General features: G+C 51.6%; 1 protein-coding gene across 3 annotated transcripts in view; it reads left to right on the top strand.

Annotated features, from left to right (window-relative positions):
* EXOC6B (exocyst complex component 6B) overlaps positions 1 to 24604 on the top strand; it is a 312471-nt gene that overhangs the window by 171256 nt on the left and 116611 nt on the right. For all 3 annotated transcript variants that reach the window (XR_011684023.1, XM_071455767.1, XM_071455766.1), the window contains exons 9-11: positions 20514 to 20597; positions 20715 to 20761; positions 23574 to 23694. Coding sequence is in view for 2 of the 3 variants with exons in the window: in XM_071455767.1 (XP_071311868.1) it covers positions 20514 to 20597; positions 20715 to 20761; positions 23574 to 23694 (252 nt within the window). In the remaining variant the exon portion in view is untranslated. The remainder of the gene's footprint in view (positions 1 to 20513; positions 20598 to 20714; positions 20762 to 23573; positions 23695 to 24604) is intronic.

The raw sequence follows: 24604 nt of genomic DNA, 5'->3' as shown, positions 1-24604 counted from the left end.
ATTGCAAGGAGAGGCTTTGGATCATAAAATTATGGAATTGCTGAGGTTGGAAAAGCCCTCTGAGGTCACCCAGCCCTGCCAGGGCCACCTCTGTCCCATGTCCCCAAGTGCCACATCCACAGGGATGGGGGCTCCAGCCCTGCCAGGGCTGCACATCCCTTTCTTTCCATGAGCAATTTCCCCAAATTTCCAACCTAAACCTCCCCTGGCCCGACTCGAGGCCATTTCCATTCTCCTGTTGTTCCCTGGGGGCAGATCCTGACCCTTCCCAGCTGTCCCCTCCTGCCAGGGACTTGTGCAGAGCCACAAGGTCCCCCCTGAACCTGTTTTCTCCAGGCTGAGCACTCCTGGAAGCTCCTTGGGCTCAGCTCAGCTGAGCACAGCCTATCCCTGAACCTCCATCCATAAATAAACCCCAGGGGATTCTCCTGTGCAGCCCAGAAACTCCAGACTTTATTTTATTTTTTGGGAGGGAGTTTTTGGGGGGCTCTGGAGCTGTAAATCCACACCAGCCCTGTTCCACCCCTTTCCAGCAGGGCTCAGAGCCCAGCTGCAGCCGCTCTTTTCCTGCTCTTTATGTTTCTCATCCTAAAGCCCTATAAGCACCGGGAGCTGGGAAATGATTCCCATCCTGTTTGCAATAAATCCCTGGTTTTATGAAGGGTCCCCAAGCCGGCTGGACACGAATTCTCCACGTGTTTACAAATATTTGCGCAGGAAAAAAAGGGTGAGCAACGTCCAGGACGGGCTTGTGACGCATATTCCCCCCTGTTTCAGTCCTTTGTTCAGGAAAACCTGGAAGCCAGGCTGGATGTGCACAATGAACAAACGCTGCCGTCGCATTCCGGGGGCGGCCGGAGCAGAGGGAACGGGAGAAAATCCCACAAAAAAAAAAAAAAAAAAAAAGGGGTTTCGGGGTCGTGTTGCGTGGAAAGGGGTGGGAAAGCTCCGAAATCTCTGCACACAAAAGTTTGGGGATGTTCCCAATGTTCCCAAGGGCGGCGTTGCCCTCGGAGAGGGTTTTCCGTGGATCCTTTGGAATCCACGGGGTTTGGCTGTGGGGAAAAGCAGCTCTTTCATGGTTTGAAGGTGGGAGCTGGAGGTCTGGGGGACTTGTGATCTTCGGGTTTCACCTTTTTGTGGGGGCTGAGTCATCTCCTCGCAGCCCACGGGGGCTGTGTGGGGAGCAGGGGTTTGGCTCTTCCCTTAAATCCCCTCTCCTGACTCCGTCTTGCCCCGGCACCGTGGTTGTGGTGTGGGACTGAAACCCCATGGAATCCTTCAGGATACGAACTTGTTGGGAAAACCAGAGGCTTGAAAAGCTGCTCCTGTTGCATCTTGTCATGGTTTCAGGTATTAACCGAAGGACAAGGGCGGATCTGTGTAAAAACTCTTTATTGGGATGCTCCAGGACGTGTTTTCCACAGGTGTTGGGTGGGAAGGTTCATCCCACTTTTGTTTCTAGGCCCTGGAAGCACTCACAGCCAGATTGGACAGGGCTTGGAGAAACTTTGGGGAATGGAAGGTGTCCCTGCCCATGGTAGGGGGTGGAACTGGGTGGTCTTCAAGGTTCCTTCCAGCCCAAGCCATTCCATGGTCCCTGGAGTACATCCAGAAGCTGCATAGGGAGGGTGTCCCCATCCTCACAGCATCATGGAAGAATGATGGTTAGAGGGGAGCTCTGGAGATCACTGTCCAGCTCTGGAGATCACTGTCCAGCTCCCCACGGAGCCACAGGGGGTTCTCAGGTCCATGTCCCGTTGGGATGGAGCTCCACAGCTTCTCTGGGCAGCCTGTCCCCGTGGTGGATCATCCTCCAGGGAAAAGGGCTTTTCCTGGGAATTCCCGTGGGAATTCCTGTATTTCAGCTTGTCCTGAGCAGGGTCTGTGGCTCTGCCTTCTCAGCTTCCCCCTTTTGGTGCCTGTCCATGGCGAGAAGGTCCCTCAGAGTGGTGGAAGTGTCCGAGGCGGGGCCGGACGTGGCCCTGGGAGCCGTGCTGGAATTTGGACTGGTTGGACTCGATGACCTCAGGGCCCTTTTCCACCCTAACTGCTCCCGTGTTCCTGGAACTCCCAGAACCCATCCAGCTCCTGCTGCAGCTCGGCCACCACCTCGGCTCTGCTGCTGAAGATGCTCTCCAGCCAGTCCAGGATGCGCTGGTACCTGGAGACGCCCCCGAGCTGCCTGAGCCCGGCCTCCGTCAGCCGGGCCACCCTGACCCTGGGCCCGTCCGGCTCCGTGCCGTCCCCAGGCCGGCCCTGCGTGCCCGTGGTGGCCGTGGCGGGGCTCTGCTGGCCGCTGGGGACCCGCGGGCGGTGCCCGGGGCCCGGGGCCCTGTTCCTCCTGCCGGGGACAGCCAGGGGTGGTGCCAGCGCCGGGGGCAGCGGCCGGCGGCCGGGGTCACGCGTGGGACGGGCGGGCGCTGTCACCTCCTGGGCCACGGCCACCTGCAGGGGACAGAGGGGGAGTGAGGGTGGCCCTGGCTGCTGGGGAAGGTGTTGGGTGCTGTCTCCAGGGGTGTCCCAAGGGCTCCGTGGTGGCTCCCGGTGTCCCATGGGATCTCTGGGGTGGGTGGCCCTGGCAGCCTCATCCTCTGGGGGGTCTGGCCCAGGCTGTGTCCCACTGCCCCAGGTGTCACCTTCAGCTGCCAGCACAGCTGTCCCACCTGTGCTTTGCTCCCCATGTCACACCTCTGCCTGTCTCTGTCCCACCTCTGGTTTGTCCCCTATGTCCCACCTGTACCTGTGTCTCACCTTTACCTGCCAGTGTCCCACCTGCCGTTCCCTGTGTCCCACCTGTGTTTTTTCCCCTGTGTCCCATCTCTGGTTGTTCCCTGTGTCCTACCTGTACCAGTGTCCCACCTGCCATTCCCTGTGTCCCACCTGTGTTTTTTCCCCTGTGTCCCATCTCTGGTTGTTCCCTCTGTCCCACCTTTACCTCCCTGTGTCCCACCTGTGGTTGTTTCCCTGTGTCCCATCTCTGGCTGCCCGTATCCCTCTTGTATTCCCTGTGTCCCCCCTGAAGTTCCCTGTGTCCCACCTCTGGTTCTTTGTGTCCCACCTGTGGCTCTCCATGTCCCACCTGAAATTCCCTATGTCCGCACCTGTTACTCCCTGTGTCCCATCTCTTGTTTTTTCCTGTGTCACACCTGTGATTTGTTCCCTATGTCCCACCTGTTATTCCCTGTGTCCCACCTGTGGTTTCATCCCCATGTCCCACCCCGTTATTCCCCATGTCCCACCCATTATTCCTTGTGTCCCAACCATGATTCCCCCATGTCCACCTGATATTCCCTGTGTCCCATCTGTGGTTTCATCCCCATGTCCCACCCATGAGTCCCTGTGTCCCATCCACAGCCAGGAGGAGAAGTGGAAAGCAGTCCTTGGCCCATCCCATTATCCCATCCCATCCCATTATCCCATCTCATTATCCCATCCCATCCCATCCCTGTCCCCCATCCCATCCCTCCCTGTGTCCCCTCCTGTCCCCTCCCTCACCTGGCCCCTTCTCTGGGGGCTCGCCTGCCCCTTCCTGGGCTGGGATTTGGGATTTGCCCTCTCTGCCATCTCTGTGATCCTGAGCCTCAGAGGGGTTGGGGGATCCTCTGGGGGGTCCTGGGAAGTGCAGCCTCCCGAGGGAGGGGCGTTCCTGGCACTGTTCCCAGGTCACAAAGGGCTCTGGGCACGGCACAGCCCTGTGTCACAAAGGGCCCAGGGACACCCTGACAACCAGGGGACTGTCTGGGTCCAGCTGGAACTGGATGGAATTAAATGGAAATGGTTGGAACTCATTGGAATTGATTTGATCTGGTTGGAATTGGTTGGAATCTGTTGGAAGTTGTTGGAACTAGCCCAGGGGCACTGCCATAGCTGCTCTGGGCACTCTGTGCCAGGATTTGCCCACCCTCCCAGGCAGGAATTCCTTGCCAAGATCCCAGCCCAATCTCCCCTTTCCCAGTGGGAGCCATTCCCTGGCTCCTGTCCCTGCAGGCCTTGTCCCCAGCCCCTCTGCAGCTCTCCTGGAGCCCCTGCAGGCCCTGCCAGGGGCTCTGAGCTCTGCCTGGAGCCTTCCCTTCTCCAGGGCAACATTCCCAGCTCTGCCAGCCTGGCTCCAGAGCAGAGGGGCTCCAGCCCTGCAGCAGCTCCGGGGCCTCCTCTGGGCTCTCTCCAGCAGCTCCACGTCCTCCTGCTGTTGGCCCCAGGGCTGGGGCAGCTCTGCAGGTGGGCTCTCACCTCAGGGAGGGGCACAGGGACACAATTCCCACCTTGCCTTGGGCAGCAGCCAGGCCTGAGCAGGGGGGTCTGGGCTGGGCCGTTCCAGCCTCATCCACAACATCCCAAACCCCTCTCCCAGGGCTGCTCCCAGCCCCTTCCTTCTCCTCCCAGTCTGGATTTGTGCTGGGATTGCCCTGACCCTGGTGCCAGACCTTCCACTTGGTTTTTTGACCTTCCTGAGGTTCCCACTGTCCCAGCTGTCTGGAAGTCCTGTCCCTTCCAGAGTCCTCTCATTCCATGGCCATTCCCCTCCCAACATCCAGGATGTGCTTTCCACTCAGAGTGTGACAGCATCCCTTTAGTTGGAATTTTCTGTTTAGCTCAGTTTTTAGGGATTTTTGCCTCAAAAAGGGGCACAACCCGAGCTGGAGAAGGGCTGCTGGGACATGACTTCTGTCCCAGTGCAGAGGGTGCAGCTCAAGCTGGGTGTGCTCAGAACAGGAGGTTTATTTACGAGTTTGTCCTGTTTTTGTTTCTCCTTGCTCCCTGAGCGTTCCCCCCTGTTCTGCCAGGGGAGAACACAATAATAAAGATGCAAATGTGATTTTTCCAACCCAAACATTTCACGGCGGTGCTGTGGGAGGGAGCTGAGGCTCCTGGCTGGGACAGGGATCCAGGGAGAGGGGAAAACAAAAAAGGGCTTTGACCTCACATCATCCCATGGAAACTTCCCCATTTTGGGATCTTTTCAGCTCTCAGGGAGCCTAAACCCCACAGCACTGTGGAAAAAGATGGGGATTTAGTGCAGGTTGTGTTCTCTTCCCTACATTTTCCTTCCTTCTCCCTCTGGACCTGCCCTTCATCCTCCTCAAGGACTCATCCTGCTTTTCCCCTAATTGGAAAGGGGGCAATTTTTGAGGGGCAATTTTTTTTGCCCCTCATGGATGGGAGACCTGACCAGAGCTGATAACTCTGGGGGTTGGATCCTCCCTTCCCAGAGCCCTCACACGGAGCTTTCCCCACCAGCAGGGTCCTCCAGGGCTTTTCCTCAGGGTGGCCTCACGTGGAAGACCCTGTGGGGCTCGTCCTGAATCTGTTTCCCTGGCAGCCCGTTCCTGATAAAGTTTTAATGGATTTTTTAAATTTATCATGAAACAGGCGCAGGGTCGGCATCCGGCTCTGCTCCTTTTTACACCGGGAAGTGTCGGGGTGGAATTTTCCTTGTGGAGGGAGGGATGGAGGAGAAGGGCACATCCAGGTGTGTTCAGCCTTGCAGGGCACTTGGGATGGCAGGAGACCCAAAACCCATCCTGAAAACGTTGGATAATGAGGAAATCTCTGTCAACATCATCACTTTGTGACTTCTCCAAAGCCTGGCTCGGGCAGGGGAGGGAGAGGCCGGAGCGGGAACAGCTCCACGGAGTTTTCCAGATGAAAAACACAGGCTACTTGTTCAGCCCTGGAGTTTAGGTCAGCTGGAGTTATGGGAAACAGATGATGGCCGGTGCCGGGCCGGGCTCTGACAGATCCCCCATTGTTGAGCTGGGGGATCCTCCGGAGCGGTGCCGGGAGCGGGGCCCGGCCAGGCCCAGCCTCCCCCCGGGCTGCAGGAGGGGCTGGAGCTCCACACCCAAGGATTTGGGTCCTCGGGAGGGATTGCACTGAGGGAAAGGCTGGGTGGGGAGGTTTCTGCTCTAGAGATTCAGTCCAGGCTCCTGGGAATGCCTGGGGGGAAGTTCCCTGGGAACAGCTTGGATCTTGGTGTGGAGGTGGTTTTGAGGGGTGCTGGAGTCATGGAATGGGTTGGGTGGCCTTAAATCCCATCCCCATCCATGGGCAGGGACACCTCCTGCTGTCCCAGGTGGATCCAGCCTGGCCTTGGGCACTGCCAGGGATCCAGGGGCAGCCCCAGCAAATCTGGGAATTCCAGCCCAGCAGGAATTCCTTGCCAAGATCCCAGCCCGATCTCCCCTTTCCCAGTGGGAGCCATTCCCTGGCTCCTGTCCCTGCAGGCCTTGTCCCCAGCCCCTCTCCAGCTCTCCTGGAGCCCCTTCAAGTATAGGAAGCTGCTATCACCCCTTTTTAGGATCTTTCTTCTAAAATCAGTACCCATTTTCTTGGGAATTTCTTGGCCTCTGGAATGCAGGGGCCTAATCCTGGATAACCCCAAGCAGGATAAGCCAGGGGCTGAGCTTTTCTGTCATTGCAGCATCTGGAAGATTCAACCTTCCCTGGGCATCCAAGGAGCTCCTTTCCCTTTCCTCAAGAGGATTTTAGATCCATCCCACTCCCATGGGGAAATCTAGGAGCATGGAGGGCTTCTCAGTGTGGGACAGGTGGATCTGAGAATGCTCAGGTTGCTGGGAAGTTTTCAGCAGGAGTGAAGGGAATGTGGAAAAGCCTCTTTGTGGCAGGAGAAGGCCCTGAGTCTGTCCTTGGAGCAGTGACAGGAGCTGTTCCATTTGGGAAGGGCCGGATCCGTGCCTGGTTCTGCTCATCTCCAGAAACTCTGGACCCATCCACTGTTGCTTGATGGATTTTTGTCAGCTGAAAACAAAATCCACGCCATGGAAAATTGGGAAAAGGAGCGAATCTTTGGCCGGTCCCCAGTGTCCCTGCCCTGCCAGGGACCCTCCGCTGGCTGCTGCCCCTCATGGATAACCTGAGGGCTCTGGATCTTGGGAGAAGCTTTGTTCCTGTGCTTTTCCTGCCCTCTGGAGCAGCAGTGGCTGGGAAAGCCAGAACTGTCACCCTGGAGAGGTTTCATGTCCCTCTGGCCTGGCCCAGCTCTTCCCAAGCCCTTCCTCCCTCCAGCTGTTCAAAAGGGAAAGTTGGAACATCCCAAAAGGGCCCCCAAGGGAAATCCTGGGGAGGATTGGAGCTGTTCTGTTCCTGCTGGATGAACAAACCTCTTTGGATTCTGGAGAATTGGGGTGATAGATCCAAACTTGATGTTTTAAAGGCTGCCCACGTGTCGGTGTTGATCCAAGCAAAGCTGTCCTTACCTGGGATGAAGGGATGGGAAATCTATCTTGGATTGGGGCAGCACTCCTGGCTTGGGGCAATTTGAGGAAAAGCTCTTCTGGCTGAGCAGCAGAACAAAAGAAACAATCCAGGCTGAACCCCTGCCCTCGTTAAATCAACTGAGCAGCAGCAAGGACACGGAATTCCCATCCTGATATTCCAGGGAAAACACATCCCTGTTCACACTGGAACCTCTGAAATGGCATTGAAGTGGAATTAGCATCTTGGATTACTCGGAAGATTTGCTGTGGCCACTTGTGTGTCATGTCAGAACTTCCCTCAGCCTGAAGATCCCTAAAATTCCCTGGGTTTGGAGGTTTGTGCTTCCACACAGACACTTCCCCTGCAGCTGGGATGCCAGAACTTGGCCTGGATTGGGACAGACCAGATCAGAAAATAGGGAATGGCGTCAGTCTGTGCTCCCAGGGAGCAGGGACAGCGTGGGGGGAACAGCCTCAGGCTGGAATATTGGGAAGAATTTCCTCATGGAAAGTGTGTTCAGGCCTTGAAACTGCCCAGGGCAGGGGTGGAGTTCCCATTCCTGGAGGCATTTAAAATCCATGTGGATGTGGCATTTGGGGCAGGGGTCAGTGGTGGCCTTGGCAGGGCTGGGGATGGTTGCCTCGATGATCTCAGAAGGTTTTTCCAACCTTAGTGATTCCATGATCCCAGAAGAGGCTGGAATTTGATGCTGGTGGGCTCTGGCCAGCCGAGTCTCCTGTTCCAGGCTGTTCCTTGTGCCCTAAGGATGAGGAACATTCCCATCTGCTCCACCAGCAGAGTTCTGCTGTCTCCAGGAGTTCTGCATTTCCTTGGAGAGCTTCTCTCCTTGTTCCTTCCCAGAAAATGCTGTGCCTCAGGATCCTGGAGGTCCTGGATCTGCTAAGTCTCCTCCCAGTTCTGCTTTCAAAGGTGGAAAACTCCTTCTCCTGGAAGCTCATCCTGCCCCTGCTCTCCCTGAGCTGTTGACAAAGTTCTTGTGGACACCAGAAGTTTACAAAGCACAGGAACCTTTGGATAAACCCATGGAACAAAATCCATCCAAGGCTCTTCCAGCCTGTCCTGTGGCTCGGGGTGTCCTCACTCCAGGATCTGCTGAGAACAATGCTGGAAAAGCTGGAATTCCCTGTCCAGGCCATTGTTGTGTTATTTTTCAGCAGCACCTGGGCTGGTGCTGGCTCTGCTGGGTAATCCTGCTGGGACAATTGGGAATTTATGGATTTGTGCTGTGGGCAGGGCAGGGGTGGCTCCTGACGGCTCCTGGGCACCCTCTGCTCTGCCTCAGAGGCCTCCTGGCTTTGTCTGGTAGAGAAATTCCATTTTCTGCTCTTGATTCTCAGTGAAATGAGGTAAAAACAGTTGTTTGCAGATCAGGGGTTGCTGCTTGTTGTGTCTTGGGAATGTTTGGTTTTCCCTGTTTTGTCCAGATGGCTGACTGGGAATGAGCTGGAAGCACTGGTGGCATTTGGAAAAAGGTTTCTATCCCAAAGTGAGGAATTTATTCCCAGTTCCATGCCTTTTCCCCTGAAGTACCAAGGAATAGAAATCCCTATTTATATATTTTTAGTATTTATTTTCAAGAGTGGAGCAACTCTTGATTCCATCCTTGGAGGCTGATGGGAGGCATCAGAGCCCGGCTTGGACCCTGGGATCAGGACTGGCTCCAGGGGTGTCTGCTCTGGAATTTGCAGGCAGGAGCTCCCTGACCCTTCCACCACCCTCATCAGACAGTTCTGGCAATTTTATTTGCTCCGGATTTTCTTTTTCCTCTCAAATCCTCAATTCCTTGGTTTTCCATCATGCTGCCAGTGGCAGTTTTCTGTCACTGGTGGCTTTGTCCTCCAAAAAGAGGAAAAAACCCTGAGCATGCCCAAAATTTGGTTTTCTACTCCTGGTCCCCACATTCCTGCTGTTGCTTTCATGGTGATTCCCTGGGAAGAAGGGAAAAATCCTGGTTTTTGTCTCTCCCCTACAGCAGCAGGTCAGAAGGAGCACGGGATGGGGAGCTGGGGAGCACCAGGATCAGGATCTCTCTGAATTCCTTGGATTTCAGTGAGGAGAGTGGATCCCTCCCCTCCACATCACACAGGCTGTAAAATTGTCCCATTTCTCAGCAAACTGGGGTTTTGGGAAAAGTGGAGTACCTGGAAAAGGGACAGAAGTGGAAGGAATCCTGCAATGGTTTGGGTTGAAAGGGATCTCAACTCCAGCCCTTCCATCCCTCGGATCCATCCGAGCCCTTTGCATCCCTGGATGCTCTTTTGGGATGGAACCTCCTCCTTTGCTGTGCCAACCCTGGCTCAGAGGTTGGGTTAATTAATGCTTAATTAGGAGCTGGGAAGGCTCAGGCAGGACCTGGCTGCTCCAAGAGCCCTTTGGGAAGGCACTCCATGGATTAAGGCTGGATTCCAAAGCTGGATTCCCAAAGCTAGGCTGGTTACTCAGGCTGTTTTCCCTCTTCCAACGCTGCTCCCTAATCAGATTTGTCAGGAGCTCTGGGGACAGGACAGGACAGGGCAGGACAGGACAGGGACAGGACGGGACGGGACAGGACAGGGACAGGACGGGAAGGACCTTCCCGGGTCATTGCAGGGCCACGCTCTGGAGCCACACCAACACAAACACAGGTGGCCCTGGCCGAGGAGCTGAGCCCTGCCACCCCATAATATGTGGGGAACCCATCCCAGGTGTGGGGCAATCCCAAAACTCCAGGATACCCCAAACCCTCTGCATTTTGCCCCATCCCTGCCCCTCTCTCCCAATTCCCCCCAGCCCGTTCCACGGCTGTGCTGCCGGGCTCGAACATTAGAGGGCATCTCCTCCTCACGCTTCCATTTGTTATTTATTTTTGGTGTGTTTTGTTTTACTGCAGTGGGGCCTGTCCTTAAAAAGCCAGGAGAGCCTTTTCCCTGCTGTGCAGAGCAGCCAGATGGGAAGTGCAATATCCCGCTGCTGCCCCTCATTACCGGGCCCTCGGAAAAGCTCCCCCCTTCCCACATGTGACCATATTAAAGTGGCCTTTGCAGCCTTTTCCCCCATATAAAACTGTCTTCACTCCTGCGGCCCAGGAGTTAAAAGGGAACTCCAGCTGCAGGCAGGAGGCTGAAATTAAAGGCTTTGCCCTGGTCTAAATGGAAAATGGATATTGCTTCCCATATCCAGGGCTGGGAACAATGGGGCTGCGGCTCCGGGCAGGGGTAATGGCCTGCTTTGCTGGGAGGAAGGAGCAGAGGGGAAGGGGGAAAAGGGGGAATCTCACCTTTTTGCCTCGTGGTTAACTCTTCCATGGCTGGTGGGCAGCAGGAGAAGCTGAGCAAGGAGCCTGGGACCAGTGGTGGCTTTTGGCAGCAGAGCTGAGGCAAAGCCTCCAGCATCTTCCCCTGGAGAGGATGGGGTTTGAAGCGATTCCTCCCAGAGAGAACGGGGTTTGAAGGAGAGAACAGGGTTTGGAACCATTCCCCCTGGAGAAAATGGGATTTGAAACAAATCCACCTGGGGTTTGAAACCATTCCCCCTGGAGAAAAGGGGATTTGCAACAATTCCCCCTGGGGTTTGAAACAATTGCCCCTGGAGAGAATGGGGTTTGAAATAATTTCCCCCAGAGAAAACGGGGTTTGAAACAATTCCCCCTGGAGAAAATGGGGTTTGAGACAATTCCCTCCAGAGAAAATGGGGTTTGAAACCATTTCCCCCAGAGAAAATGGGATTTGAAACAATTCCTCCTGGGGTTTGAAACAATTGCCCCTGGAGAGAATGGGGTTTGAAAGAATTTCCCCCAGAGAAAATGGGGTTTGAAACAATTCTCCCCAGAGAAAATGGGGCTTGAAACAATTCCCCCTGGAGAGAACGGGATTTGAAACAATTTTCCCCAGAAAAAATGGGGTTTGAAACAATTCCCCCTGTGGTTTGAAACCATTCCCCCTGGAGAGAATGGGGTTTGAAAGAATTCCCCCTGGAGAAAATGGGGTTTGAAACAATTCCCCCCAAGAGAACAGGGTTTGAAACAATTTCCCTGGATATATTGATGTCCATGTGCTCCCTGTTACCCCTGTGTTCCTTGTCCACGCGTTCCCTGTTGTCCTGAGCAGGCCTGGCCAGGAGCTTGGACTCAGTGGGTCCGGAGAGGTCCTTGAATCTGTTGGACCAAAGATTTCAAACTTTTTTTTCCCCCCTCTTGCTTTTTCTTTGTAAATTTTTGTTGCTTTCAAAGTTGGTTTTAAATGAACTTATCCAAGCCAAGGATGGGAGAGAGGGAAGGGAGAGCTGGATCTTCCATGGACTCTTCCAGGTGGGATTTCTGAGGCCCTGCCTGGTTCTTGGTCATTTCATGGAATCATGGAATGATTTGGCTGAAAAGAGACCTTAAATCCCATCCAGTGCCACTTCCACTGTCCCAGGCTGCTCTAAGCCATGTCCGACCAGGCCTCGGACACTTCTGGGATGGGGAGCCGCAAGCTCTCCTGATCTCTGGAGACTCCTTTCCTTTGGGATCGCCTTTGCTTGTGCTTCTTGGCCTCCTTCCTCTTCACCAGGCCCCAAATAATTTATCTTTGAGTGCGTAACAGGAGAAACCAAGCCCTGAAGTACCCAAACTTGGGATTCAGTGCCTGAAGAAGGAACGGGTGGCTGCTGCTTTTTCCAGGACACAGGTCGAGGTCAGGGCTGGGTGGAGGAGACCAAATCCTGCCGGGCTGGCAGCAGAGGCCTCTTGCAGCCACTCTCTCTTCCCCCCACGCAATTCCTGCTCCACTTCATCTCCGTGTTTTCGGTATCGAGGGGGTGTTTACAGTCAACAAACAGGAGCCTCCTTTTTTGATCCCAGCTTTCCCTGCCGAGCACCTGCGAGCGCGTCCATGCGCTCCGTGAGATTTGTTGGGAATATTTACGTTTTCCAAGAGGAGCATCTGCTCAAGAGTCGGACTCTTTGTGCCTCATTAGTGGCTACCAGGCTTCTCTTATCTGCACACATCTCCGGGGCATGTCAGGATCATTTTCTGAGCTGCTTTTCTTGGCAGCTCCTTCCTCACTGGTGGGAAGCTCCCGGTGTTTGGTGAAGTGCTGGACCCAAAAAAAAACCCCAAAAAACAAACCTGCTTGTTTCAGCTGGTTTTGGGGTGAAAAAAGGGTGATTTGTAAGGGTTTAAAGCTTCTGTGCTGCTTTTGGTAAGATGTGTCCCATCCAAGCTGCTGTGCTGAGCTATTGAGCAGTTGGGGTTGGGTTTGGGGTATTTCCATGGAATTCCAGGGTTGTGAGGGGGGATAGGGATGGGATCCAGGTTGGACTGAGTGGGTTCTTAGCATGAATGTGTTGTTTGGCACTTGCAGGCAAATTAAAATGGAGCCCTGCGCTGGGGCTGTCTCGGGCAGGTGAGGGTGACACAGCCCAGGGCTCTGCTCACGGTGTGAGGGGAAGGAAATCCTGATTTTTGTTGGAAGGAGACTGGAATTGCCTAAACCATGACTAAACCCCCCCAGAAATGGGATTGTGGCCCCAAACCTGGCTTTTCCTCCTCGCAGAACATGGGAGAGGGTTGGTGGTCAGGGCCCTTGGAGCCCAGGCTGGGAGGTGGGTGCTGTGTGGGATACTCGGAGCTCTGAGCAGCCTGGTGGGAAGGGATGGATGGGGCCACCTGGGTGGGCAGGGGCCTCAGGAGGGCTCCAGTCCACCCTCCTGCCTGGAGCTGGGAGATCAGACCGGGTTTCTCAGGGATTTGTCCAGCCTGGCCTGGAAGGGTTCCAAGGATGGAGATTGGGATCCAGCTTTGGGAATTTCTTTCTACTGCTTTGTGGAATCATGGGATATTCTGAGTTGGAAGGGACTCACAAGGATCCACCTCTGAAGGGAATCATCAAAGGATCAAAACCCACACCTTGGTGTTATCAGCACCCTGCTCCAACCAATCTCAGGGATTTTTATTGTTCTCCTTGTGGAAAAACTTCCTGTCTACCCAAAATTCTCATCTTTATCCACAGAGGAGCTCCCAAAACGGTGGTGCCCAGTTTGTGAGGGGTTCAGGGTTTCTCCCTTTCCATGGGGGATGTTTGGAATTTGTCCTTTTGGATGTCACCATGTTGGGCTGTTCCTCCAGCCTGCCCAGACCTCTGCAGGTGTTGGCTCTGCCTTGAGTCCGTCAAGTTTTCACCAAATTTGGGGACATCTGCAAAGTGGAGAGACCTTGTCCAGGGCTCCCGCAGGTCTTTGGTGAGGCTGTGGAGGGAGCAGGTCCCAGAATTCCTGTTATTCCCAATTCCACTTGTTGTGGGCTCCATGGAAAGCGTTGCTGGTTGTCCCAGGCCAGGTTGGACACTGGGGCTTGGAGCAGCCTGGGACAGGGAGAGGTGTCCCTGCCATGGCAGGGGTGGCACTGGGTGGGATTTAAGGTCCTTCCCACCCAAACCATTCCATTGATAAATCCAGGTGGATGCTGGGTTTAGGATTCTCCAAGCATGGAATTAAAGCCAGGTTCATCCCTGATTATTTAAACCAGAGCTGCAGGGATGGGACTGAGCTGCTCTGTGGGTGAGGGGTACAAAAACCTCCTCCAGTGGATGTAAAATTGGGCTGTTCTGGTAAATTGGGGCTGTGTGCATGGGTTCTGTGGATCGATTTCCCTGGTGTCAATAGATCCACACCAAACTGGCACAACCTGGGTTTTCCCAGGAGGAATCACCTCAGCAGACCTTGCAGCACATCCCCTTCCTTGCTGTCGTTGTGATGGGATTTTAATGGAAGAGCTCAGAGGATTCACTGATTTTTAGGGAATGATTAATGATGTTCTAAATGGGAAGGGTTTGGGGTGGCTCAGGCAGTAACATCCCACGGGAATGTTGGGTTATGGATACCCTGGCTTATCCAGGTAGGAAATATGTAAAGTGCAGGAGGGGCATTTCTGCTGCAGGCTGAGGAGAATTTGTGCTCCAAACCACTGTCATCCCAATTCCCAAAGTCCCATTTCCCTGGGCATTTTGATTATTCCTGGAGAATAAAACCAGGAGCACATTTTTTCCTGGTGTAATCCCAGCTCGCTTGGCTCTCAGCTCCGCGCTGCTCCCGAATCCCGAAACATTTTTGGGTTTGTTCAGCTGCTGTTTTTGCTTTCTTGTGATTATCCTCTGTTTTCCCTTCTGTGGTGTTCATCCCCGCTGGTAATTATCCCCCTCTCCCTGCCAACTCTGTGAACTCCAGGGCTAATTTGAGCAGGAGAGTTCTGCCCGGTAATTTTACAAATATGAGGCGTTATTGAGGGTTTTTCCTGGACCGGTGATTACAAGGAATGGGTCCTTTGGGAGCCAGGAATCCTTTGGATTCCTCTGCTCCCTCAGAGGGGCTGGGAGCTGGGTGAAGCTGGAATTAAAGCTGGATGGAAAAGGAGCAGTTCCTCTGCCCAGCACCGGCGCTGGGTTCCATGGAATCGCTGAGGTTGGAAAAGCCCTCCAGGATTGAATCCAGCTGTTCCAAGGCCACCACTGACCGTGTCCCCAAGTGCCACATCCACAGGGATGGGGACTCCAGACCTCCCTGGGCACTTCCAGTGCTTGAGCACCCTTTCCATGAAGGAATTTTCCCAAATATCCAACCTAAACTTTCCCAACAGGCCCTTTCCTCTTGTTCTCTCCCTAAGCTGTGAGAGAGGAGCAGCCCTAAAACACAAATCCCACCTGGAGTTTCAGCTGGGTGGCCCAGAAAACTCAGGATCTTGTTGTTGGCTCTGGAGTATTCTTGGTCTGGTTGATGTGTTCGTTTGGTTTTTTGCTTTTTCGAATTTTTTTTATCCAGAGGAAAACAGGATTCAGGCATGGAATTCAGAGGAGTAATGGATTATATGGAGACCTGAGAAGATGAATAGTCCTAAACAGATCAAATGTGGGAAACTGGGTGGTCTGAGCTCAGACTGCCACGAAGAGGAAGAAATATTTTCCATTTTGAAGAGAATGTAATATGGCAGCAGTGGGAATATCAGGGGAGATGAGGGAGGAATGCACTTAGGAGAAAGGGATGGAACTGGGAGGATGAAAAATGGGAGCAGGGTCACGAGAGGGGCTGTGGGGAGGATGAGGTTTTTGTTGGAGGAACCTTTCATGAGAGAGTCCCTGATTCCTGGGGCAGCCAGAAATGGCTCAGGAAAGAGAACCCAGGGAGCAGTGCCGTGAGGGGATGGGTTTGGTCACACTGGCAGGTCCCTGGGCCATAAATTTTGGGGAAACTGTTAAAATGTGAATAGGATTCTCTGATTTTCTTTTTGGGAATGGTTTCAAAGGAGCAGATTTGCTGCTCCTTCCCTTCTGCTGCTGTTCCCTTTGTTGGATTGGAACAAGGAGGTGGCACCCAAAACCTTCTGCGGCTGAGGAGAATCCAGCCAAGGATGGGAGTCAGGTTTGTTGTGGGGCCTTCCTGGGCCATCTCCAGCCCAGCTCCGGTCACTTCTCCTTCTCCTGCCTGTGGAAATCACGTTTTTCCTCTGGAAGAGATTCCAAAGTAATTTTAAATTTCAGAGGTTGTGGTGAAGCTGCTCCAGGTGCTTCACCCTCCTCAGAGCCATGGGTGAAACCAGGATGGAGAGCTGGCCTGGGGTTTGTCCTGGATCACAAATCCCAGCTTTTCCCCTGTAATCAGGTTCAGGACCAACTAGAACCTATGAGAAAGGGGAAGGAGCTGAGGAGTGGGCTGGGAATTTTGGTTCCTGTGCTTCCCTGAGCCCCAGGACCTGTGGGGCTCCCCCATCCTGTGGTGCTCCTGAGGAGCTGGTGGGGAAAATTCCCCATGGGAATGGTGGGGAGCTGCTGGAGAGAGCCCGGAGGAGGACCCGGAGCTGCTGCAGGGCTGGAGCCAGGCTGGGAGAGCTGGGAATGTTCCCCTGGAGAAGGGAAAAATCCAGGGAATCCTCAGAGCCCCTTTCAGGGCCTGAGGAGAGCTGGAGAGGGGCTGGGGACAAGGCCTGCAGGGACAGGAGCCAGGGAATGGCTCCCACTGGGAAAGGGGAGATTGGGCTGGGAACTTGGCAAGGAATTCCTGGCTGGGCTGGAATTCCCAGGGAATCCCAGGAATTCCCAACCCCTGGATCCCTGGCAGTGTCCAAGGCCAGGCTGGGATGGACTTGGATCCACCTGGGACAGTGGGAGGTGTCCCTGCCCATGGATGGGGTGGAATGAGGAGATCTTTCAGGTCCTATCCCACCCAAACCAGTCTGGAATTCTGTGGAATTGGGTTGGACACGGCCATGGTGGGACACTGGAAGTGCAGTCGGGTGTGCGGTGGCTCCTTGTCCTTTCTTTCCTGAAGGAAAGTATGGATGAGCAGGCAGGGTCCTGGAGCTGGAGGATGAGGGATCAATCCCAGATCTGCCTGGATTTGGTGCAGTCTCAGCAGAAACCTCCAAAATTTACTCTTATTATTTGTCTGAGGCCTCCTGCTCTGATGAGCTGCTCTCGGAGATTCCAACGAGTCCTTGAGGCCACCACAAAATATTGGGGAAATGGCAGCTTCTGTGAGTCCAGTGATTAATTAATTACTCATTAATTTCCAGGGGATGGTGCACCATGAATGAGGGGTTTGGTGTTTGAGTGTCCAACCACGGTCCTGCTGCTGGTGGTGGCGGCTCAGCCTCGCTGTGCTCCTGCCTTTGATGGTGCCACATGTTCATTTATTAAAGAAATGGTTTAAAAAACACCTTCAGTTTTAGATTGGCCCCCAAAATTCAATTATTTTTCAGGGTTTTTTAAGTTGTAATTTTTAATTTTTTTATTTTTTTATTTAAGTAATTTCCTCCAGCTTAATGAGTGGCTTCACTCCGAGGTGTCAGTGATGGCACCAGGGCTGGGTTGATGAGGATGGAGATGATCAGTTGTGCTGCTCCTGGAGGTTTGGAGAGCCAAGGCCCAGCAGAATTTAATAAATCCCTTTGGTTTTGTCCCTTAGTGGTGGTGTGGGAGTGAGACAATCCCTTTTTCCATGGTTTTCCTGGGGTGGAGAGGGCATGGGTAACACCAGGATTGTGAGAATCACCGAAATTCAGGCCTTGGAGAGGGGCTCAAAGTGAGGTGGCTGCTCCCTGCTTGGAATTTATCACTTTTTAACTTCAGGCACCACCTAATTTTATCTCTTGGTTTGATAAAATTGGAATAATTCTCCTCTTTTTGGGTCTCACTTGTAGATCCCTGATTTCTGTCTCAGGATCCTTCCCTTTCCTGAGGCAAACAGCTTTTGGGAATGTTGGCAACACCTGACAGGGAAATGTTGGTTCACAGATCCTGGTTGTAAAATCTCTCTTAAAATACCAAATTTCTCATAGATTCAAGTTGCTCCTGAACCTGATTACAGGGGGAAAAGCTGGGATTTGTCATCCAGGTTTGCCAGGGTGGCTGGATGTGCCTGGCATGCACTGGGAGCTGCTCATCCTGATCCCCCTGAGACTCAGCCAGGACAGAAAGCAGAATTCAAGGACAAAATCCACATTTAGCATCTCCACATCCCTTTGCAGTGCACCTGCACAGCGGCTAGGAGGTTTTGGGGATGGATTTTTGCATGCAAGAAGGTTTTGGGGATGGATTTGAGCACCTAAAAAGGTCTTGGGGATGGATTTTAGGACCTTAGAAGGTTTTGGGGAATGAATTTTAAGACCTAAGAAGGTCTTGAAGATGGATTTGAGTACCTAAAAAGGTGTTTTAGATGGTTTTTAGGACCTAAGAAGGTTTTTTAGATGGATTTTTGCACTTAAGAAGGCTTTGGGGATGGATTCTTGCACCTAAGAAGATTTTGGGGATGGATTTTTGGACTGTAGGAGGTTTTGGGGATGGATTTGAGCACCTAAGATTTTGGGGGATGAATTTACCTACCTAAGAAGGTTTTGGGGGTGGATTTTTTCATGTAAGAAAGTTTTGAGGATGGATTTTTTGGACTGTAGGAGGTTTTGGGGATGGATTTGACCACCTAAGAAGGTTTTGGGAATGGATTTTTTTTACCTCAGAAGGTTTTGGGGATGGATTTGAGCACCTAAGAAAGTTTTCTTTGATGGATTTTAGCACCTAAAAAGGTTTTTTGGATGGATTTAGACACCTTTGGGAAGGGTAGAATTTGGTGGGAGAGCTCTGGGCACATCCCTGGGCTGATTCCTGCTGGAGCCTGGAGCTGCACTTGGAGAAGAGAAGGAGCAAGTCAGGCTATGGCTCCTCACAAGCCCTTGGTAGCTGAGGGCATCCCGAGGCAGCCTGGTTGTATAATGCCACAACAGCTGGAGAATCATTAAATTACCATCAGGTTTTGCTTTTAATTAATTTATTTTCTGGAGAGGAGCAGGTTGACAGCTGGTGCCTCGCTCAGGTGATATTTGTTGTTGCATGTTGTTTGTTTTGTGAATTCTAAATGAGGCTGAGTTGGGTTTTTTGGGTTTTTTTTTTCTCCCCTCTCCCTTGGCTCCCAACAGTTCAAAGCAAGACGTTGTCCCTTCCCTGAGATGTTTGTGATCCAATTTCAGACAGAAAACAGGGAGGGTGTGGAGGAGGGAGGATGGGCAGGGATGAAACATCCAGGCTGGATGGCCCGGGGGCTCATCCTTGGGCTCTGGGGAGCTCCAGGACGGGGATGCTGAGGTGGAGCCTGGTTTGGAGCAAAGATCACCCCAGAGGGGCCCTCCAGAGTCCAGCCCAGGGGGGATGGCCATGGAGAGGGGTCAGCTGTGGGGAGGGAAATCCTCTGGACACTCAGAGCCACGGCAAGTTGGGAAAAATGAGCTGCAGAGGTAATTTCTCCCAATGCTACAGAGTGGTCTTGAGGAGTGCTGTACCCCAAACCCATCCTGGAATTCTGTACACAAAATACATTCTGGAATTCTGCACCCCAAACACACTCTGGAATTCTGCACCCCAAACACATTCTGGAATTCTGTACACAAAGCACATTCTGGAATTCTGTACACAAAATACATTCTGGAATTCTGTACACAAAACACATTCTGGAATGCTGCACCCCAAACACACTCTGGAATTCTGTACACAAAACACATTCTGGAATTCTGCACTCCAAACACATTCTGGAATTCTGCACTCCAAACATATTCTGGAATTCTGCACTCCAAACACATTCTGGAATTCTGTACTCCAGACATATTCTGGAATTCTGCACTCCAAACACATTCTGGAATGCTGCATCCCAAGCCCTCCTGGAATTCACAGATTCCCAGGAGGGCTTGGTTGGAGGGACCTTTTGAGCCCATCCATGTGTAGGGAATCTTCAGCTGTCCCAGGGTGCTCCGGGCCCTGTCCAAGCTGGCCTTTACTTCCCCCTGTTTGTGTCTTTGGTGTCTTTTGGCTCCTCATTCTCTTTGCTGACACCACCACTGGTTGTTCCATGGAGCAATAAATCCAATATTTGTCCAAATTGTGGTCCAGAAAGCAGCTGGGCACATCCCTGTGTATCCCAGGAACGGGGCATGGAACATTCCTGTACCTGAGCAGCTGGGGTTGGACTCGGTGTGTTCAGATCAACTCTTTGTGCTCTGATATTTGAATGGAATTTTGGGGGAAAGTTCCACATTTGTGCTGGTTGGACACAAGGTTGGACATTGAATGTCCCAGCTCTGGGGTGGCAGCAGGGCCAGGGCAGTGTCCTTGTCCCCTGTGCTGGCACTGCCGGGGCACCTCCAGGGCTGGGGCAGCTCTGGAGAGCCCTGGAGGGGCTGGAGCGTGGCCAGGGCAGGAACAGAGCTGGGAAAGGGCTGGGGAATCCCTGAGGGAGCCGGGCAGGGGCTGCAGAATCCCTGAGGGAGCTGGGCAGGGGCTGCAGAATCCCTGAGGGAGCCGGGCAGGGGCTGCAGAATCCCTGAGGGAGCTGGGCAGGGGCTGCAGAATCCCTGAGGGAGCTGGGCAGGGGCTCAGCCTGGAGCAAAGGAGGCTCAGGGGGCCCTTGTGGCTCTGCACAGCTCCTGCCAGGAGGGCACAGCCGGGGGGATTTGGGATCTTATCCCAGGGAACAGGGACAGGAGCAGAGGGAACGGCCTCAGGGGAGCTCAGGGTGGGCATTGGGGACATTCCTCATGGAAAGGGGGTCAGGGATTGGAAGTGCCCAGGGAGGTTTGGAGTGCCCATCCCTGAGGGATTTCAGTGCCCTGTGGATGTGACATTTGGGGACATGGGGCAGAGGTGGCCCTGGTGCTGCTGGGCATGGTTGGACTCACAGATCTCAGAGGGCTTTTCCAACCTCAGCAGTTCCACGGTTTACATTCCAAGTGACCTCTTCCTGCACATCCTGAGGGCTGCAATGACCCTTTCCTGTTTTCCAGGGAGCCCGGGAGACCTTTGAGAGCTACTACAGGAAGCAGAGGAGAAAACAAGCGCGGCTGGTGCTGCAGCCTCCCTCCAACATGGTCAGTCTGGCCTGGAACCTCATCCTGGGCTCCTGCTGCCCCTGGCTCATCCCTAAAATCCCCCCTTGCCCTCGGCCACCTGGGTTTTAACCTCTGCTCCCTCTCTCTTTGTTGCAGCACGAAACTTTAGATGGCTACAGGAAGTATTTCAATCAAATTGTAGGGTAGGTGTTCCTTTTATACACAGCCCTGCTAAAAACGGGTGGCCTGGGCTGCTGAGGAGCCCAAAAAAACCAGGAGAGGAGGGAATGGTGGTATTTTTGGTGGTCCTCAAAGCCAAAACAGGACAAAAAAAGAGGTGGTTTGTGCTTTTTAAGTGCTGTAAAGTGAATTTTATCCGCTTTGCTGTGTCACTGGGGGGGAGCGGGGAGGGACCTGCCAGCTCTTGTAGCAGTCTGTGAATTTCTGGGAATTTCATGGATTTTCTATGAATTTTGGGGGATTTTTTATGAATTTCTAGGAATTTTTATGAATTTCTGGGAATTTCAGGGATTTTCTATGAATTTTGGGGGATTTTATATGAATTTCTAGGATTTTTTATGAATTTCTGGGAATTTCAGGGATTTTCTATGAATTTTGGGGGATTTTTAATGAATTTCTAGGAATTTTTATGAATTTCTGTGAATTTCAGGGATTTTCTATGAATTTTGGGGGATTTTTTATGAATTTCTAGGAATTTTTATCAATTTCTGGGAATTTCTGGGAATTTCTTGGCGTTTCTGTGGATTTCTGGGAATTTGAGGATAAATGTTTCCTGTGGATGATGTTCACCTTCTTGCCCCGCTAATGACATGAATGGGTCCTCTGCCTTAATGATTCTGGAATATTTAACAATTATTCTCTAATTACTTTCCTGCTGGAGGAGGTGATTCTCTGTTCCCCAGAGCTGCTTTTTTGTCACACTCAGATTTGAAGAAAAATCTTCCAAACTGAGCATTGAGAGGAGAATTCCAAAGGCTGCTGGTCCATAAAAACTGGACAGGATTTGTTCTTTTTTCAGCTAATAATGAGAATCATTTCAATTCCTAATTACAACCACCACAAACTCCACGTGTGCTGCTGCCCTCCTGCAGCTCCCTGCTCCTGGCCTGGATTTCCTTGGAAAAAACCACCTGGAAATTCCTGTGTCACCATTTAAAATGGCCACACTCTCACCTTCATTTTCCCTGGAAAACACTTTTTTTTGGGTTTTTTTTGGAGCAGCAGAGTTGATCTCCAACTGGAGACTGGAGCAAATTGATTGTCTGGAAATTTGGGAGCACGTGGTGGGGCTGGGTGGGAGAGAGGATTTTCCCTGGACTTCCAACATTTTTCCCTGCAGTTCCAACATTTTTCCTTGTACTTAAAACATTTTTCCCTGCAAATAAAGCAGTTTTCCCCTGCAGATAAATCATTTTCCCCTACAGTTCCAACATTTTTTCCCTGTACTTAAAACATTTTTTCCTGCAGATAAAGCAGTTTTCCCTGTACTTAAAACATTTTCCCCTGCAGAAAAAGTGGTTTTCCCTGCAGATAAAGCATTTTTCCCTGCAGATAAAGTATTTTTCCCTGTACTTAAAACATTTTCCCCTGCAGAAAAAGTGTTTTTCCCTGAAGATAAAGATGGAAGACAAAATTGTCCCTATACTTAAAGCATTTTTCCCTATACTTAAAAAATTGAAGACAAAGTTTTCCCTATACTTAAAGCATTTTTCCCTACAGTTCCAACATTTTTTCCCTGTACTTAAAACATTTTTCCTGCACTTAAAGCATTTTTCTCTGCAGATAAAGCGTTTTTCCCTACAGTTCCAACATTTTTCCCTGTACTTAAATAATATTTTCCTGCAGATAAAGCATTTCCCTGCAGATAAAGTATTTTTCCCTGCAGATAAAGCAGTTTTCCCTGCAGATAAAGATGGAAGACAAAGTTTTCCCTATACTTAAAGCATTTTTTCCCTATACTTAAAGAATTGAAGATAAAGTTTTCCCTATACTTAAAGCATTTTTCCCTACAGTTCCAACATTTTTCCCTGTACTTAAAACATTTTTCCTGCACTTAAAGCATTTTTCCCTGCAGATAAAGTGTTTTTCCCTATAGTTCCAACATTTTTTCCCTGTACTTAAATAATTTTTTTCCTGCAGATAAAGCATTTTCCTGCAGATAAAGTGTTTTTCCCTGCAGATAAAGTGTTTTTCCCTGCAGATAAAATGTTTTTCCCTGAAGATAAAGATGGAAGACAAAATTGTCCCTATACTTAAAGCATTTTTTCCCTATACTTAAAAATTGAAGATAAAGTTTTCCCTATACTTAAAGCATTTTTCCCTACAGTTCCAACATTTTTCCCTGTACTTAAATAATTTTTTTCCTGCAGATAAAGCATTTTCCTGCAGATAAAGTGTTTTTCCCTGCAGATAAAGGGTTTTTCCCTGAAGATAAAGAGGGAAGACAAAGTTTTCCCTATACTTAAAGCATTGAAGATAGTTTTCCCTATACTTTAAGCATTTTTCCCTGCAGATAAAGCAGTTTTCCCTACAGTTCCAACATTTTTCCCTGTACTTAAAGCACACTTTCCTGCAGATAAAGAAGATTTCCCTGCAGATAAAGCAGTTTTCCCTGCAGATAAAGCAGTTTTCCCTGTACTCAAAGCATTTTTCCCTGCAGATAAAGCAAGATAAAGTGTTTTCCCCAGTTGTGATGGGATTGCTGCTGGCTGCAGCAGAGTTTTATCCGCGGTTCTTGTGGGAATAACGAGGTGGGGAACCCGTGGAGGGGGAATTCTGCCTTTGTGTACACACAGAGCGGCACAGGGAGGGTTTTACCTCCCTCCCCCAACCCAGTGAAATTAAAAATGAGGGAATAAAGCACTTGGAGCAGCCTGGGTTTGCCAAATCCCCCCAAACCCAGACCCATGGGTGCTCCCCCCTCACCCGAAGGGGCTCGGGGATGTCCTCGGGCCCCTCAGATGTGAGGTTTTGGTGGCGTTTTCTGCGTTTCAGGTTTTTTGTGGTGGAGGATCACATCCTGCACACCACGCAGGGCCTGGTCAACCGGGCCTACATTGATGAGCTGTGGGAGATGGCCCTGTCCAAAACCATCGCGGCCCTCAGGACCCACTCCGTGAGTAAAAGCCCAGCAGAGCTCAGCTGTTGCTTGACTGTCCTTGACATGCTGCAACTCTGCCTTTTTTCCCCCCCCTCAGGATTCTTTGTTTTCCCTCTTTTCCAATGAGTGTTTAAAGGAACGACGCAGACACGCAGATAATTCTCTTTCTCTGGGTTTTTTAGCCTCTTAGTTGACTGCATTTCCCCACCAAAGTCGGTATTTTGAAGACTAAAACGGTGGTTTTGTGTTTTCGTCATTATTTAATCCAGAATTTTTGAGGAGCACCAGCAGAGGGATTGATTTGTCCCAAAAAACTTGGGGGGGAAGAAAGCATCTTTTTGGAAAAGCATGACCTTGTCTGATACAGAATCAGAGAACCCCAGGGTGGTTTGGGCTGGAGGGGACCTTGGAGATCATCTTGATCCCTTAAATTTCATGGCTGAAAAATGGGTTAGAAATGGGCTAAAATTGGGCTGGAAAATGAGCTGGAAATGGGCTAAAAATAGGCTGAGAAACGGGCTAAAATGGGCTGAAAATAGGCTGAAAATGGGCTGAAAAACTAAATCCAGAGGGAGACAACCCCAGAGAAAGCTAGGAGCACCTTGGGTGGAAATCTGGGAAGAGAAGGACACAAACAGCAGTTTTGGAGCATCCTGGTGCAATGGAAGGAGGTGGAACCGGATGGGATTGAAGGTCCTTTCCACCCCACACCATTCCATGGCTCTTCCTGCACCTGGATCTCTCTGGGATGAGGGACCCCAGAAGGTTCCTGGTGTTCTCCATCCCCACCCAGGTGACTGGAAAGTTGATTTTTCCCAAAATCTGGTGTTAAAGCATCTTTTTGGCACACTGAATCATGACCTTGTTTGATACAGGATTGGAGAATCTCAGGATGGTTTGGGTTGGGTTGGAGGGGACCTTAGAA

The sequence above is a fragment of the Agelaius tricolor genome, unplaced genomic scaffold (assembly GCF_023055355.1).
Source record: "Agelaius tricolor isolate 1412-34295 unplaced genomic scaffold, bAgeTri1.0.p SCAF_54, whole genome shotgun sequence".
NCBI lineage: Eukaryota > Metazoa > Chordata > Aves > Passeriformes > Icteridae > Agelaius > Agelaius tricolor.
This window is presented reverse-complemented; position numbering and strand designations above follow the sequence as displayed.